Source organism: Tripterygium wilfordii, chromosome 4 (assembly GCF_013401445.1).
Source record: "Tripterygium wilfordii isolate XIE 37 chromosome 4, ASM1340144v1, whole genome shotgun sequence".
Classification (NCBI taxonomy): Eukaryota; Viridiplantae; Streptophyta; class Magnoliopsida; order Celastrales; family Celastraceae; genus Tripterygium; species Tripterygium wilfordii.
In genome coordinates, this window is record NC_052235.1 from 834,845 (window position 1) to 847,917 (window position 13,073).

At 36.8% G+C, this 13,073-nt stretch overlaps 2 protein-coding genes across 5 annotated transcripts; both read right to left on the reverse strand.

Moving 5' to 3' along the window:
• Positions 1-414: 414 nt before the first annotated feature.
• On the reverse strand, positions 415-4,514 carry LOC119996215 (hydroxyproline O-galactosyltransferase HPGT3-like). 2 transcript variants are annotated; one of them, XM_038842770.1, is made up of 12 exons: positions 4,218-4,511; positions 3,686-3,749; positions 3,469-3,518; positions 3,178-3,368; positions 2,950-3,010; positions 2,723-2,795; positions 2,517-2,640; positions 2,347-2,434; positions 1,579-1,629; positions 1,394-1,465; positions 1,155-1,267; positions 415-736 (listed from the first exon to the last, which is right to left on the reverse strand). In XM_038842770.1, exons 1-12 carry the CDS (start codon positions 4,340-4,342, stop codon positions 714-716), a joined length of 1,035 nt encoding a protein of 344 aa, XP_038698698.1. In that variant the 5' UTR covers positions 4,343-4,511; the 3' UTR covers positions 415-713. The 2 variants fall into 2 exon arrangements, with proteins under 2 accessions (XP_038698698.1, XP_038698699.1); XM_038842771.1 differs by lacking the exons at positions 3,469-3,518; positions 3,686-3,749 and having other exon boundaries at positions 4,218-4,514.
• Positions 4,515-6,890: 2,376 nt separating this feature from the next.
• LOC119997681 (uncharacterized vacuolar membrane protein YML018C) lies at positions 6,891-11,727 on the reverse strand. 3 transcript variants are annotated; one of them, XM_038844847.1, is made up of 9 exons: positions 11,309-11,727; positions 9,688-9,747; positions 9,358-9,555; positions 8,835-9,052; positions 8,304-8,371; positions 8,113-8,214; positions 7,632-7,749; positions 7,419-7,554; positions 6,891-7,133 (listed from the first exon to the last, which is right to left on the reverse strand). In XM_038844847.1, exons 1-9 carry the CDS (start codon positions 11,387-11,389, stop codon positions 7,044-7,046), a joined length of 1,071 nt encoding a protein of 356 aa, XP_038700775.1. In that variant the 5' UTR covers positions 11,390-11,727; the 3' UTR covers positions 6,891-7,043. The 3 variants fall into 3 exon arrangements, with proteins under 3 accessions (XP_038700775.1, XP_038700772.1, XP_038700773.1); XM_038844844.1 differs by having other exon boundaries at positions 9,358-9,747; positions 11,309-11,726; XM_038844845.1 differs by having other exon boundaries at positions 6,891-7,243; positions 9,358-9,747; positions 11,309-11,724.
• Between the last annotated feature and the right edge of the window lie 1,346 nt (positions 11,728-13,073).

Here is a 13,073-nt window from a genome sequence, read left to right on the forward strand (position 1 = left end):
GCGAAGGCTCATGGGCCCGAAAGATTCGATGGGTTGAGATAGCCCTGCAATACAGAACAAAAGTGAAAAGCCAATAGATGCTCTGGTCATGATTCATGAAAGCCAACCTTAATAATATAATTTGTGATTGGCAATTATACATCTCCGACATTATTGGATTGGATATTTTATTATGATGTAATCCAACTCTGAAAACCTTAAAAAGTTAAATTCGATAACTACATATCTTAAATCCAAAATGATATATATCCATAATTTTTTCATCCATAAACTTACATAATCTATGTGACAAGCAAAAAAAACATGCCACATAGATTAAAAAAAAAAAAAACTTTATTAAATAAGCCACATAGGCATGCCACATGTTTATATAAGTTTATGGATGTTTATTTTATGGATGTGTAGTGCTTCCGATCTTAAATAGTTGTTTTTTTTTTTGCTATTTATCAAAAAAAAATAAAATATCTTAAATAGTTTACAACTCTGTTTAACATACTCCATAGTTTAAAATGTCAGAAAGAATGACGGAATCATCTGCATGTAGAAGAATAATCTAGCTTCCGCTTCTCAAATGTTTGCAGCACAACTCATCATAACGAGCTGCACAATATGCTGTAAAAGCAATATTGAATTTTGTACATGTTTGGCCACCATCCAGAACGGCATCCACAGAGGACTCCATGACTCCATGCCTATAAATTTGTGTTTTCTGATCAAGCAAGGGAACACAACTTGTCTGGAAACAAAGCATCAAACAAAAGATATTAGCGCAAGTAGCATTGTGTATCTTCAACTAGCTTAAATTCTTCTTATCTTTTGTCCTTCAGGCAGCCTGCTGTGGCAAGGAGGGGCGGCAGGGGTAGCCAACCACAGTCCAAAGGTGTTGTTTAACAAATGTTTATTTCAAACGACCAGACATCTAGGCGCGCTATTTGATTTAAATAAATATTAATGTGCCAACCAAGAATGTAAAAACTTCAAAGGATTCTCTCAGGTATAGCCAAAGAGGGATTAATGGAATTGTTGAGTAGTGGATTTTATTTTTTTCAAACTAGTTGAGCTTTATGAGTAGTCAATTTTTATCTTTGATAATGGAGACTAAACTTAATGCAGCTAATGTAAAGCAAAATATCCACCAAGGAAAAAAAAATCACCTTGTCTAATGCTACTGCAGCAAAGACGATTATCATCTGTATAATTTGCTTGCAGGCCCATCATCCATGATCCCACTGATATATCATCATGAGCATAAGTCTTCAAGAATGCACTACATACATTAGGCAATATTCACATGTTAGCAAGTTCGTTAAATTGAATCATACTGACCTCCATCAACTTTCAAGTTTCATCCAACCACACAAGCAGCATAGGCTTCCAAAGTAGAGCAACTAACCTGTTTACATAGATATACTGAGCCAAATTTTTGGAGAGTATAAAAAGTGGACCAGCTGCATGTCGGAAGTACCTAAAAAACAAACCTAAAAACAGTCAGCTTTTGAAGTACTGGAAACTGAAGCAGTAAAAGCAAATACCATGACCAAATTTCCATCATTGCCATCCACAAGTTGGATCACTTACGATTTATCATCCCCAAATTTCCACCATTCAGGCTCATACCATGACCTTCCCCTGTAAATCAACTGAAATTAGCTACTAAGAAACAAATGCTACAAAAACTTCAAGGAAAAGCAGAGAATACACCTTCAAGCGAATAGATGATTGACACAATAAAAACGCATCTTCTTGAGAGGTGTCTTGCATATATATATATATAAAATATCATTGATGAAAAAATAACAACCAGAGGGTATCAAACAAGAAGATAGTATCACAGATGTTATAGGAAATGATAACGCCATTTGGGATCTCATGAGTAGATAGTATCATAGAACCCGCATGTAATCACAGCTAAGTAACAAAATTGAAGCAACTGATGTACACAAGGCACAACCTTGGTATTTTTTTGACTTTTCTTTCACATATACAAGACCCAAATTGTTGGTGTCATTTTCTTTATTAATGGAGAGTCAGTGGCAATTCTAGCTCAACTTGCTAGCTCCCTGGCAAACTTCATCAATTTTTGATCAAATACCAACAGTTTATGTCCTATTAATGGCATATACACAAAAAAGAAGGATTCAAGTAACAATCTTTCAGGTGGTATCAAATATTAGCAAATGATTCCACTAATATTGCAGCAAAAATGATAAAGAGAGTAAATATAACACATAAGAGAGGAATCATTATTGCCAATTGCCATGATTTCTTTCGTAGCAAGATCTATCATAGATGAGAAAGGATAAGTAATCAGAAGTAGTCTAAGCTGAGTTGTGGGAATGAACATACTCTTCACTTACTACTACCCCTGACTTCATGCATCCAATATAAGAGCCATCTTGGCCACGGCGACGATCAAGAAGTTCAATCAATCCCTCTGTTAAACCAGAAACCAATATTGATATGTAAAAAGATTCAGCACATGCGACATTCAGAAAAACAAATTGTTGAAGCCCCACCTAGATCAAGATCAATATTATCATCAACTTTTACATAAAATTCTGCATCCCAAATTTGCACTGCAGTGCTGAAGAAGAACTTTGCTTTCTTTGGAAATTCCTCTTGAGCCTCCTCATGGCCTTCCTAATTCGTTAACAATAAGAAATGGACAAGATCATATATTGAAACATTAAAACTGCGAAGTTACTCAAATTCAACTGGTTACCATAATCAAGAAGTCCTTTGTGAAGTGATTTTCCTCATTAATATTGCGATCTAAACTATCACCTCGATTTGGACTGCAAGGTTTAAAATGATAAAGATGTACATTGGGCTGTTAGTAGCTAGCACACAAGTAAAGTGATCATCAGTAAAGCAATGACACGAAGTAAATTCATAAATGAAAACTTGAACGCATATATGATTTATAAGGATTAAAGTTCATGGGAAAACCTTCGACCAATCACAAAGCGTATGATCACTCCTCTTTCCTCGAGTTTCTTTAAAGCATCACCTGCAATAGCAACAAGGACACTGAAATATTATTGTGTTCATGATCCAATACACAGCCAAATGATAATGTAACTACAATTGATAACAAGAAACCAAGGCATCATACATTACACCATGAGTATAAAAAACTAAACTTAGAGTATAGGTATGTAAAATTAAATCCAAAACCTCTAGGCATCCAAGACGCTCTAAACACATTGCGTTTCAAGCGACTTCCAAATCCAGTATAGACGCCAATAACAGCAAGAAGCTTTTGGCCCGAAGAAGACCCACTTTGAAGCAACTGGTTCTTTAGATAACCTTGACTCTTTGCCAGCGTCAAGTCCATCTCAGCTTCCACAATTCTCCTCTCAAGATCTCTGAGAATCCATAGCGTTATAATCATAAAAAAAAAATTAAAATCATCTCAAAGCCACTAAACTGGTTAGAAAGGAAGCACTATAAGAATATGAAGCATACTTGCATCCAAGGTTTTGTAGCCTATCTTCAACTGTGAGTGCCTTTGGCCTCTACATTAAAAGGTCAAAGATTACAAAATTTATTGAATTACATATCAAAAGCATCTATTCCTGACACCATACTCAGGATTGGTTTCTGGGCTAATGAATTCAATTGCGGTGAACCAAAAAGAAACAAGGAAGAAAAAAGGTCAAAATTTTTTTGAAAAGGGACAAACCTGAGCTGAGTTCTTCAGCAAAAGACTAGCAAGTAATGTTCTGTTCTCTGCATCTTGCCACAGCCTGATTGTTTAAACGAATTAAAAAGTATTATCTTCTCAAATTGTTATCAGCCAGCACAAAAGGGAAAATTCATTTCTTAGCAAAACAATCTAGCACCTATGCTGAAATTCAAGACATTTTGGAGGCATAGAATTGGAACCGAGCTACAGAAATCAGGCGATCTAAGCCCAAATACACAATTTGGTCATTATATGCACATTAATTAGAATTCAAAAACAAAGCAACAACAACGAATCTGGACAAGAAACCAAGAATGACGTTCAATTATCAGAGACAAGCTCAGCCTGAAATACTTAACAAAACTCATACACCTAAAACTAAATTCTAACATAGACTGTTTGATTCTTTAAAATTAACAGAAAAATAACAAAAGCGGACAAAAATTTGTCCGCATTTCAGCATGAAACAAGCAGAAAGCTGAAAAGGAAAAAATATCGAAATGATCAAAAGAACAGAGAAGGAACGAACCGGCCAGCAACGTAAAGCCAAGCGAGGCAAGAGAAAAAAGCCATCAGCAGTGAAGGTTTGGATGTGTGTGTAGGCTTCGATCTCCATCGTCTCTCAGATTTCATAGTCGTTGGTAAGCCCTCCATCTCGATCGAAATGGAAGGAGAATTGATGTCTGTATCTAGTTGGTGACGGATTACTAAAGAAGTGAAAGAGGACAATCAGTAACAAACGAAGCAAGCTTTGAAATTTCAGCAAAAGCCGAGGGAAGAAGCGGAACTCGGACTCAGGAGATCAGTTTTACTTCTCTTCTAGTTCTGGGCTATAATCTGCTGGGTCGCGAAAACGAAGCCCATAGCCCATAGGTTTTGCGAACGTACAATTATATCTAGGAAAAAAGTTCGACCATTCCTTGTTTGCCCTTGGTAGTTCACATCAAGGAAACTTTGAGACTAATATAACCGACCTTTGTGGGAAATTATTTAGGAAAAAAGTTAGACCTTTCTTTCAAAGGAAACTATTGGACTAACCTTGTAGGAATGTAGGAAACTATTTAGGAAAAAAAGTTAGACATTTCCTTGTTTGCCCTTGGATGTTCAGATAAAGGAAACTATTGGAATATTTTAAACCCGTCGCGAAGTCTCAATAAACACTTGCGCACGAAATCCTAATTCCTGGAATGGTTCGCAGCAGAAACCGCTCGAATATTGGATGAAGACTTGAAGCTGTTGAAAGGAGAGAGACGAGCAACGCAAAGCTGGTCACCAAGTTTTGTGAAGGAGCAGAGCTCGCTTCACTCTTCTCTAGGTTTACGATGTGTTGGCAGACGGTTTTTTGAACGTCTTCATACTTTCTCACGGAAAAACCTAAATTGCAATAGAAAAATCTTTCGAATTTTTTTAATCGTTTCTCGGCAATCAAGAAGTAAACAAGGCTTTCGAGAGGATGAGCTGCGAAAGCCGTACCCTAGAGCGATTGCGACGGCCGTGGAGAGAAGAGAAGAGAAAAGCAAAATTGTAGTAGAAGTACCACGACAACCGATTTGGATATGATGATGGAAGCCATAACTGGAGACGAGATTTGAGAGACAGACAGGTTAAACAACTGATGATGGGAACTAGGAGGAACAGTGATGAATTCTCAGTCTCGCGGAACACTGTAGTCCCCAAGAGACTTGCGTGATTTGGTGCTTCCGGCTTTAGTTTGTCATCATGGAGCTTTTTAGTTTTGACACTCTTGTAACAATTTATTGGGCATATAACATCCAATTTTAAATATTTAGTCTGCTATTGCAAACAGCGACACCATCTGGTCTTTTTCAATGCCGCTGTTATGTACAGCGACATTAACAAAAATGTCAACGCCGATACTTGTAGTAGCTGCATTGCATTCATAATGGTGGCTCTTTTCTCGTTGGTGTATCATTCACGTTGGATTGATGATAAAATTGTAAAATGGTGTTGCCAATTGTCAAGTGTTCAAGCCAAGTGGTTAAAGCCAAATTGCCAAGTGGATTCTAAGTAGAACAATGATAATGCAGCAGTTCATATATGTTATTGGCTTTGATTTTTGTTCTCGGAGTTTTCATTTCTCAAGCTATATCTAGAACTCTCCTGGATGCATTAATGTATGACAGGCGTGAACAATGGATGGCTCAATATGGGCGAGTGTATAAGGATGATAACGAGAAGGAGACGCGTTTCAATATTTTCAAGGAAAATCTAGCACTCATTGAATATTTTAACAAAGCTGGGAACAAGCCTTACAAGCTCAGAATCAATTAGTTCGTGAATCTCACAAACGAAGAGTTTAAAACCACCAGAAACAGATTCAATGATCACCAGCTCGTTTAAAAAAATCATTCAGTTGGTCCTATTGAGCCAGAGGTTGGCAACCTTGTGAAAACCCAAACATCTCTGAACTTTTTTTAACAAATGGAGTACAAGGTTGTTGACTACCATAACTCTAGTATGTCACCTTGTCTTGTAAGGTTCCACCCAATCTGATATTCAGAGGTGAAAATGCTTCAAGAACAAAGAATGAGTTATACACTTTTTCTTTAATTCTATGCATTTGATATAAGTCAACTACAAAACTTAGTCCAAGTTATCTACAAGGATTTCAAGGTTAAGCCTGGGACTAGGAGGGTTCTTTGATGCCAATTGGTATACAGAATTCTTATATAAAGTACCCTATTAATCACTCCAGGCAATCAACCATCATCACTAATGCAATGCCGCTACTACAAGTATCGGCATTGACATTTTTGTTAATGCCGCTTCTCATAACAACGGCATTGAAAGAGACAAGTAAATGCCGCTGTTTGCAACAATGATATGGTATTATATCACTAGATAATTACAACTGGGTATTATATGTCTAATAAATTATTACAAGAGTGCCAAAAAAAAAAAAAAAAGCTTGTCATCATGATCACGAAATCAGGAGCGCAAGTGACTGACGAATAGTTAGCTCCCGCGAAGCGATCTTAGGGTTTAGTGCTCGACTGGGTCCCACCGAAATTCGAATGGTCCCACATTGGCTTTGAAAACTCTTTTCCGGTTAAATAAGAAATGCATGACAACAATTTTCCCGGATTAAAATCGTTATTCAGTTACAATATATAAATTCAGAAGGAATTGCAAGTAAATTAAATGGAGGAGACATAACAGTAAATTTGAATCCTACACAATCAATAGACAACAAAAAAAAAAACTTTAATTTTTCATTGGCCAACTATGATTTATTACACTTAGGGCTCGATCTCAAACCACACAATGGAGAGAAGACAAATGTCAAAGTGTGTATTTCATTTGCAGAATCAATAACAGCACAACAACATTACATTCATCCTTTATCCCTCAGCAGATGCCAGAAAACCTGCGGAATTCTCTTTAACTCCGGCATCCAATAGCATTGACAGGGATGGAACGGTGCCTGAGAACAAATAAAGATTGTTGAAGAAACAAGATTTCCGCGATATGCTATAATCCCAACTTCTTTGAGATCTTATCCGATACATTGGCTATAACAAAACCTGCAAATACCTGCAAAGCACCATCAAAAGGGATTAAACAGAGCCAATGAGCCACATATATCAGCTGCTATAAAATGTTTTTGAATGACACTAACTGCCTTTTAGATGGATTTTAGCTTTTACCACATATTACACGTGATTGTCAAAGAATATGCTCGGTATCAGAAGCATAGCAATGAAATTACCTGAGCAGAGCCAAGGATGTAAATTGCCGAATAATGGCGTCCGTGAATGACCATGTCAGCCACCATAGCAAGAGGGATTGTTAGTGACATGCCCAGAGTGGCCACCAGCGGAGTTGTCCACACCACACACAATGCCCTTAAGAAAATTTGAACAATTAGGAAAATATTGACGTGCAGGAAGCACAGTGATAAAACAGATTCTCTTTCACATACCAAAAGTAGTCCGAAAGTACACTACCAATAAAACCATTAGCGAGAACAACTTCATCCATCTTAACCGAGTGCGGAATTGTGAACTTGGGTTCAATTCCTAAAGCCATCAACGGCCAAACTGAAAGAGAAGCAAGCACTATTAAAACCAAAAGAATGATTGGCCTTGTCATATCAGAATGCACATTTTAGAACCAACATGAACGAAATCGATTCTCGTTTGAATTTGGTTATTTGTACATGACTAATATAACAGCATAAAGTACCATGTCATTTATAAGCCCAAAAGAAAACTAACAGTTTGCAAGTAGAAGTCTATAATTAGTGTTCATGCCATTTCCAATTATCATTACCAAAACCTTTATTCCAAACAATTTTGGGATCAGTTATACGAATCCATATGAGAAATTGTGAAACTAATAAAAGCTTGATAAACTCTTCATATCAATTCGATAGTCAACAAACGATAGGAAATTACTCTTACCTAGCCACCATAGCGCTACAAGTGTAAACAATCCAATATATCCAAACAATTTTTGTACATCAATCCTTTCTCCATCTTCACCGCAGAATTTTTTAAGCAGCACTGCACAATTAATTTTAAAAGAAACATAGTATATCTTGTCAAATAATGCCAAAAAAAAAAAGGCGAAAGAAAAAGAGTCAACGCCCAACCTGTAAATAGCCCATATGACGTGGCTGATAGAAGGCCAAAAAGATCTCCGACGAGAGAGTGTTTCCCCCTGCCAAACAAAAATTATTGTCAATATGTGCATAACAAAAAGCAATCTGATTAAATAATAACTGTTGAGCAATGTCAATAACCCAGCATGAAAAAGGTATTCTGCATAAGCTCCAATAATATAAAGAACAGCTTGTAATTTTGACTTTCAATTATATGCAATATTGCAATTGCAACTTCTGGCCACAGTGGTAAGGCTTTAATAAAGCAAGAAAGGACACAATTACCACTGGAAGGCCACAAGCATCACTTTTAAATTACTAGTAAAAATGGATCTTGACTTTTGGCAGCAAGAAGAATAAGTTTTGCACATGATATTAGATAAGCACAAGGTTTCCCATGCAAACACATTAAATATATGCATATTATTCAATATTTCAATTCATATCATAACAACTGAGTGCTAATTTAAACTGTCAGTCAAACTTAAGTATCAAGGAAATAATAAGATATAAACAACTTACGCAGAAGCACCTAATTGGGACTCATCAGCAGCCCAAGTTTTTCCAAGAGTAGTCATGGCAACACCAGCCATGCTAACAAAGACAGCAACTACTTTTGCTACACTTAGAGAATCTTGACCAAGAATTGCACCAATGAATAGAGTAAAAAGTCCAGAAGTAGATGACAATACCGTTGTACTTGCAACACTTGTACGTGCGAGTGCAGCATTTGATAGATACTGCAAAAGAAAACAGAAGGACATTACCTCATGAGTCCCTCTGTAATGATCATGAGCTTTGTGTTTAACTGGACCACATCAGATTCACAGGATCGTGCCAAATTATAGTCATGGGTAAAGAAAACTGAAGTGTCATGCCAGTATTAACTGGTTGTTGTGAAAGGGCAATTTGGTTATGATAGTTTAGCATAAATACATGGGCTGATTTTCTTATAAATAATACAGATCAATGATGTGATTTGATTATCGCAATATTCACAATACAATTGGAAGGCAACCTGAATAAGAACCAACAAGGACCTTACCTCATTTGCAAACCAGATGGGCGCAATATAAAATCCATAAGTGGCGATTTGTCTGGTTGTAAGCTCTTTGTCATGTTTCAATGAATGAGAATCATCTCTGTGTTTGGGAACCAATGGCATTCCCTCTGCAAGAGGTGAGAGGTCCAGCTCACTGTCTTTTTTGGTCAAAGTTCCCTGAACTTCCATTTCAATGACTCTCTGCTTTAAAGGAGAGTTATGTTCAGATGAAGATTCAGTCATGCTTTGTACAACTTTACCTCCTTTAGAAGATCGAGATTTTAGTAGATTACAAAGCCAATCTTTAAGGAAAGCTATTGGGAGGTAAACTACCATGAGAGAAGCTCCAAGATATGTCACTGCAAAAGGCTGCTTATAGTCTGTATAGATGTCCTGTTAAACAAACTCAGTCAGTTTCAAACCAGCTTAACGGATTTTTATTTCCCAATTTATGGGTAAATAGGATGGGGACTTGAACATATGACCTCAAGGGTCATTGGGTAGGAAACTACCACTCAACCATGTGGTGTTTTCCTGACCCAGCTTAAGTTTGCAGTGCTTTATTATATTATCAGGGGAGGAGTTTATCATTTGGTCTGATGCAAGAGAATAGCATAAGTAACAAGAAGGTGGAAATCTTTTATATTACCACAGTGGGATTCTGCAAATTCTCCATACTATAGAATTCATGGCAAAAGTAATATCATTCATCTAACTGGTAAAAAATTGCAATAAAATAATCTCAATGATCACTCTCTTAATAGGCAAAAATCTCTAGTCCCAGAGGTCTCTAAAATCAGGAGGCATTCAATCATACTGAATAAAGACCAGGAAATCCTGTACTCAATGGATGACTTCAACCATCTGCTAAAGCGATAAGCAATGGGACAAACTTCGATAACCACATAGAAATTTGGATGACAAGCAGTCAGTCCCCCTCTGTGATGTTTGGACCAAGGCACATGTACCCTATAAATGATCACTGCTATCAATTAAGAACTCAAGTAATGAGATGTATGCATTCCTGCATGTATTACATGCACATATGTCTCTCTGACATAGATCATCATTCTCTGTTGGACAAAGTCCCACATCGGTTAAAAACAGCAACAATATTCAGTTTATAAGGGGCAAGCCTTCCTCCCCTTAATAGGCCTTTTAGGGGGAGGGCCAAGTGCCCAACTCCGATAAGATGGTATCGGAGCAGGCCATTGTGCACTCGTCCTCGATAAGAAGTCCACTCGTTGGGCCTTGGGCAGAGATACCCAGTCCACGAGTGCGAGGGGGTGTTGGACAAAGTCCCACATCGGTTAAAAACAGCAACAATATTCAGTTTATAAGGGGCAAGCCTTCCTCCCCTTAATAGGCCTTTTAGGGGGAGGGCCAAGGGCCCAACTTTATAAGATTCTCTCCTTTGGCAACATCTTTCATGCAGTTACACAATCCTTTACAGCTAGGATCCTAAGTAACCAGATAAAGCCTCAGAGGAACAAAAGAAAAAGAGAATACATCCCAGAACTTCTCTCAATTTCAATTTCCTATACACAAATACTATCCATTTTCACGAGTCAATGCATAATTTTATTCCAATTCAAGTTGAAATTGCGCAAAATATGCAATACTTTCAGCACCTAGCCCCTTGTTCACTACATTTTCCTCGCCAAACCTACAAACGTCAACTAGAAAATGCTAGAAATTGGCATGACATAACAAGAAGCACTTCAGTTCCTTCAACAACCTCATATTTACTTACTACAACATTGTTTCAAACCACGGGCAATGGATATGTCAACTTAATCAAATACATACCAATTCAATTGCAAAATAAGCAGACAAAATCAATTATGGTATAAATTAACCCACATGTAGAATTCACATCCCTATAAATTGTCTAATCAAAAGGAGGAAAAGGAGCATTTGAAAAAGAAAAAGGCAAAGAAGAAGAAAAACAGACCTGGGTAACTTCTGCAGAGGATACCCATATAATAACAACAGCACCTATCAAGAGCAAGCCAACCTTATATCTCCAACCCATAACGGATTAAGCCAAAACCTAGAAGGAGAAATCACCAGAATTGCAAAGATCTGTAGGTTCTCTCAGATCTTTCAACCTTTCCTCGATATGCAAGATCTCGGTTGGCTTGTGCGGCAAAATTCAAGCAGAAAGAAATTACTTTCGGGGCGGCTGGCGAGTATCAAAAGCAAAGGAAGGTGTCGGTTATGGTGAGATTATTGACGAAAGAAGAAGAAAAGCCAAGAAATGCTGTAATAAAGAAATTGAGCGAGAGGGATGACTGGATTCATTAACCACAAAACCTACGTTTTGTTAGCTCATTATTAATTCTTTCAACCGTTCTCTCCCCCTACGGCCCTACCCTTACGTGTTTCTCTCTCTAACATCTTATTAGTTATTACATTGGTAAAGCATTTTTTCTCTCGGACAAATTAAATAAACAGATATAAAAATGATGAATACAATTTACTAAATTTAGTGTTACAATTAATTTGATAGCGTTCAATTAAGTTTAGGAGATATCCCGGAAGAAAAAATCCGTATGATTCTTTGGAATGGAATGTTAATCAATAAGGCAAATTTGATGGGATATTTCTCATGTTAATGCATTTGCTAAAAAATATCATCAATGTTACAAAAATGAATGAAATTGTTATATATATATATATATATTTTTTTTTTCTGACCTCTCTGTTTTCTAGATCTGCTTAATTTGCATAATTGTTTTCAATAAGCAATAGAATTATACATCTTAATTTTTTGGGAGGGCTGTTAATCTAATTTTGTAGGCAGATATAAAGAGCTGACAAACACTTAGGACACAAAAACTCTCCGTCTTAGGCTCTTAACTATTACTCCATTTTTTACCAAATTTGCCAATTTTTTCTTTTACGTTATCCATTTCTCTTTTAATTAACTTTAATTTTGTCCATATTCAACATAAAGTCACATGGAGACTGAAGAAACTATGAAAGTGGAATATTCATTTGCCACAATTCGCATATATTAGCATAATGTGGTAAGTGGTTCCAAGCAATTTTCATATACTCGCATATTCATTAATCTACTTTCTATTGATTAATACACAATTTGTAAAACAAAATCAAAATACATTTTATATACACCAACACACCACCCGAATTTAAACCCTAAATTTATAGGATATCATTATCGGATTAAAAAAAACATGTAAATAATATGCAGACACAAGTTGCCAACACATGAAACAAATAAAATACTATTTCACAAATTCAAAGCAAGTTTAAAAATGCTAATTTGACAGATACCCATCCAAAAAAATTGGGTTAACAAGCTTACAGATCATACAGATTCAATAATTAATTTCATTAAATTACGTATTAATTAATTTCTAGGGCCAAGAACCCCCCCACAATACCTCTGCAAAAATGGTGGCACCCTCTGCTTCAGACACAGAGGCCTCTGTAACCTTTCTCAAAACTACCTTTTTAAATTCCTTCCTCTCTTGTGTGGTCAATCCTTCTCCCACTTCTACTTGCACCGCAAATCTTGCAACACATCCAGAAAATGGACCGTTCTCTCCTTCCATGTCCAAACTACTTACTCCACTGCCATTGCCTCTGTGTTTCTGTGTTTCAGTCAAGTTGTCTCCATGTTTTGATCTCTGCAACTCCATGAGCTTCTCTATCAACCCTTCGTTGAGCATTACTTCAATCACTTCTGCTCT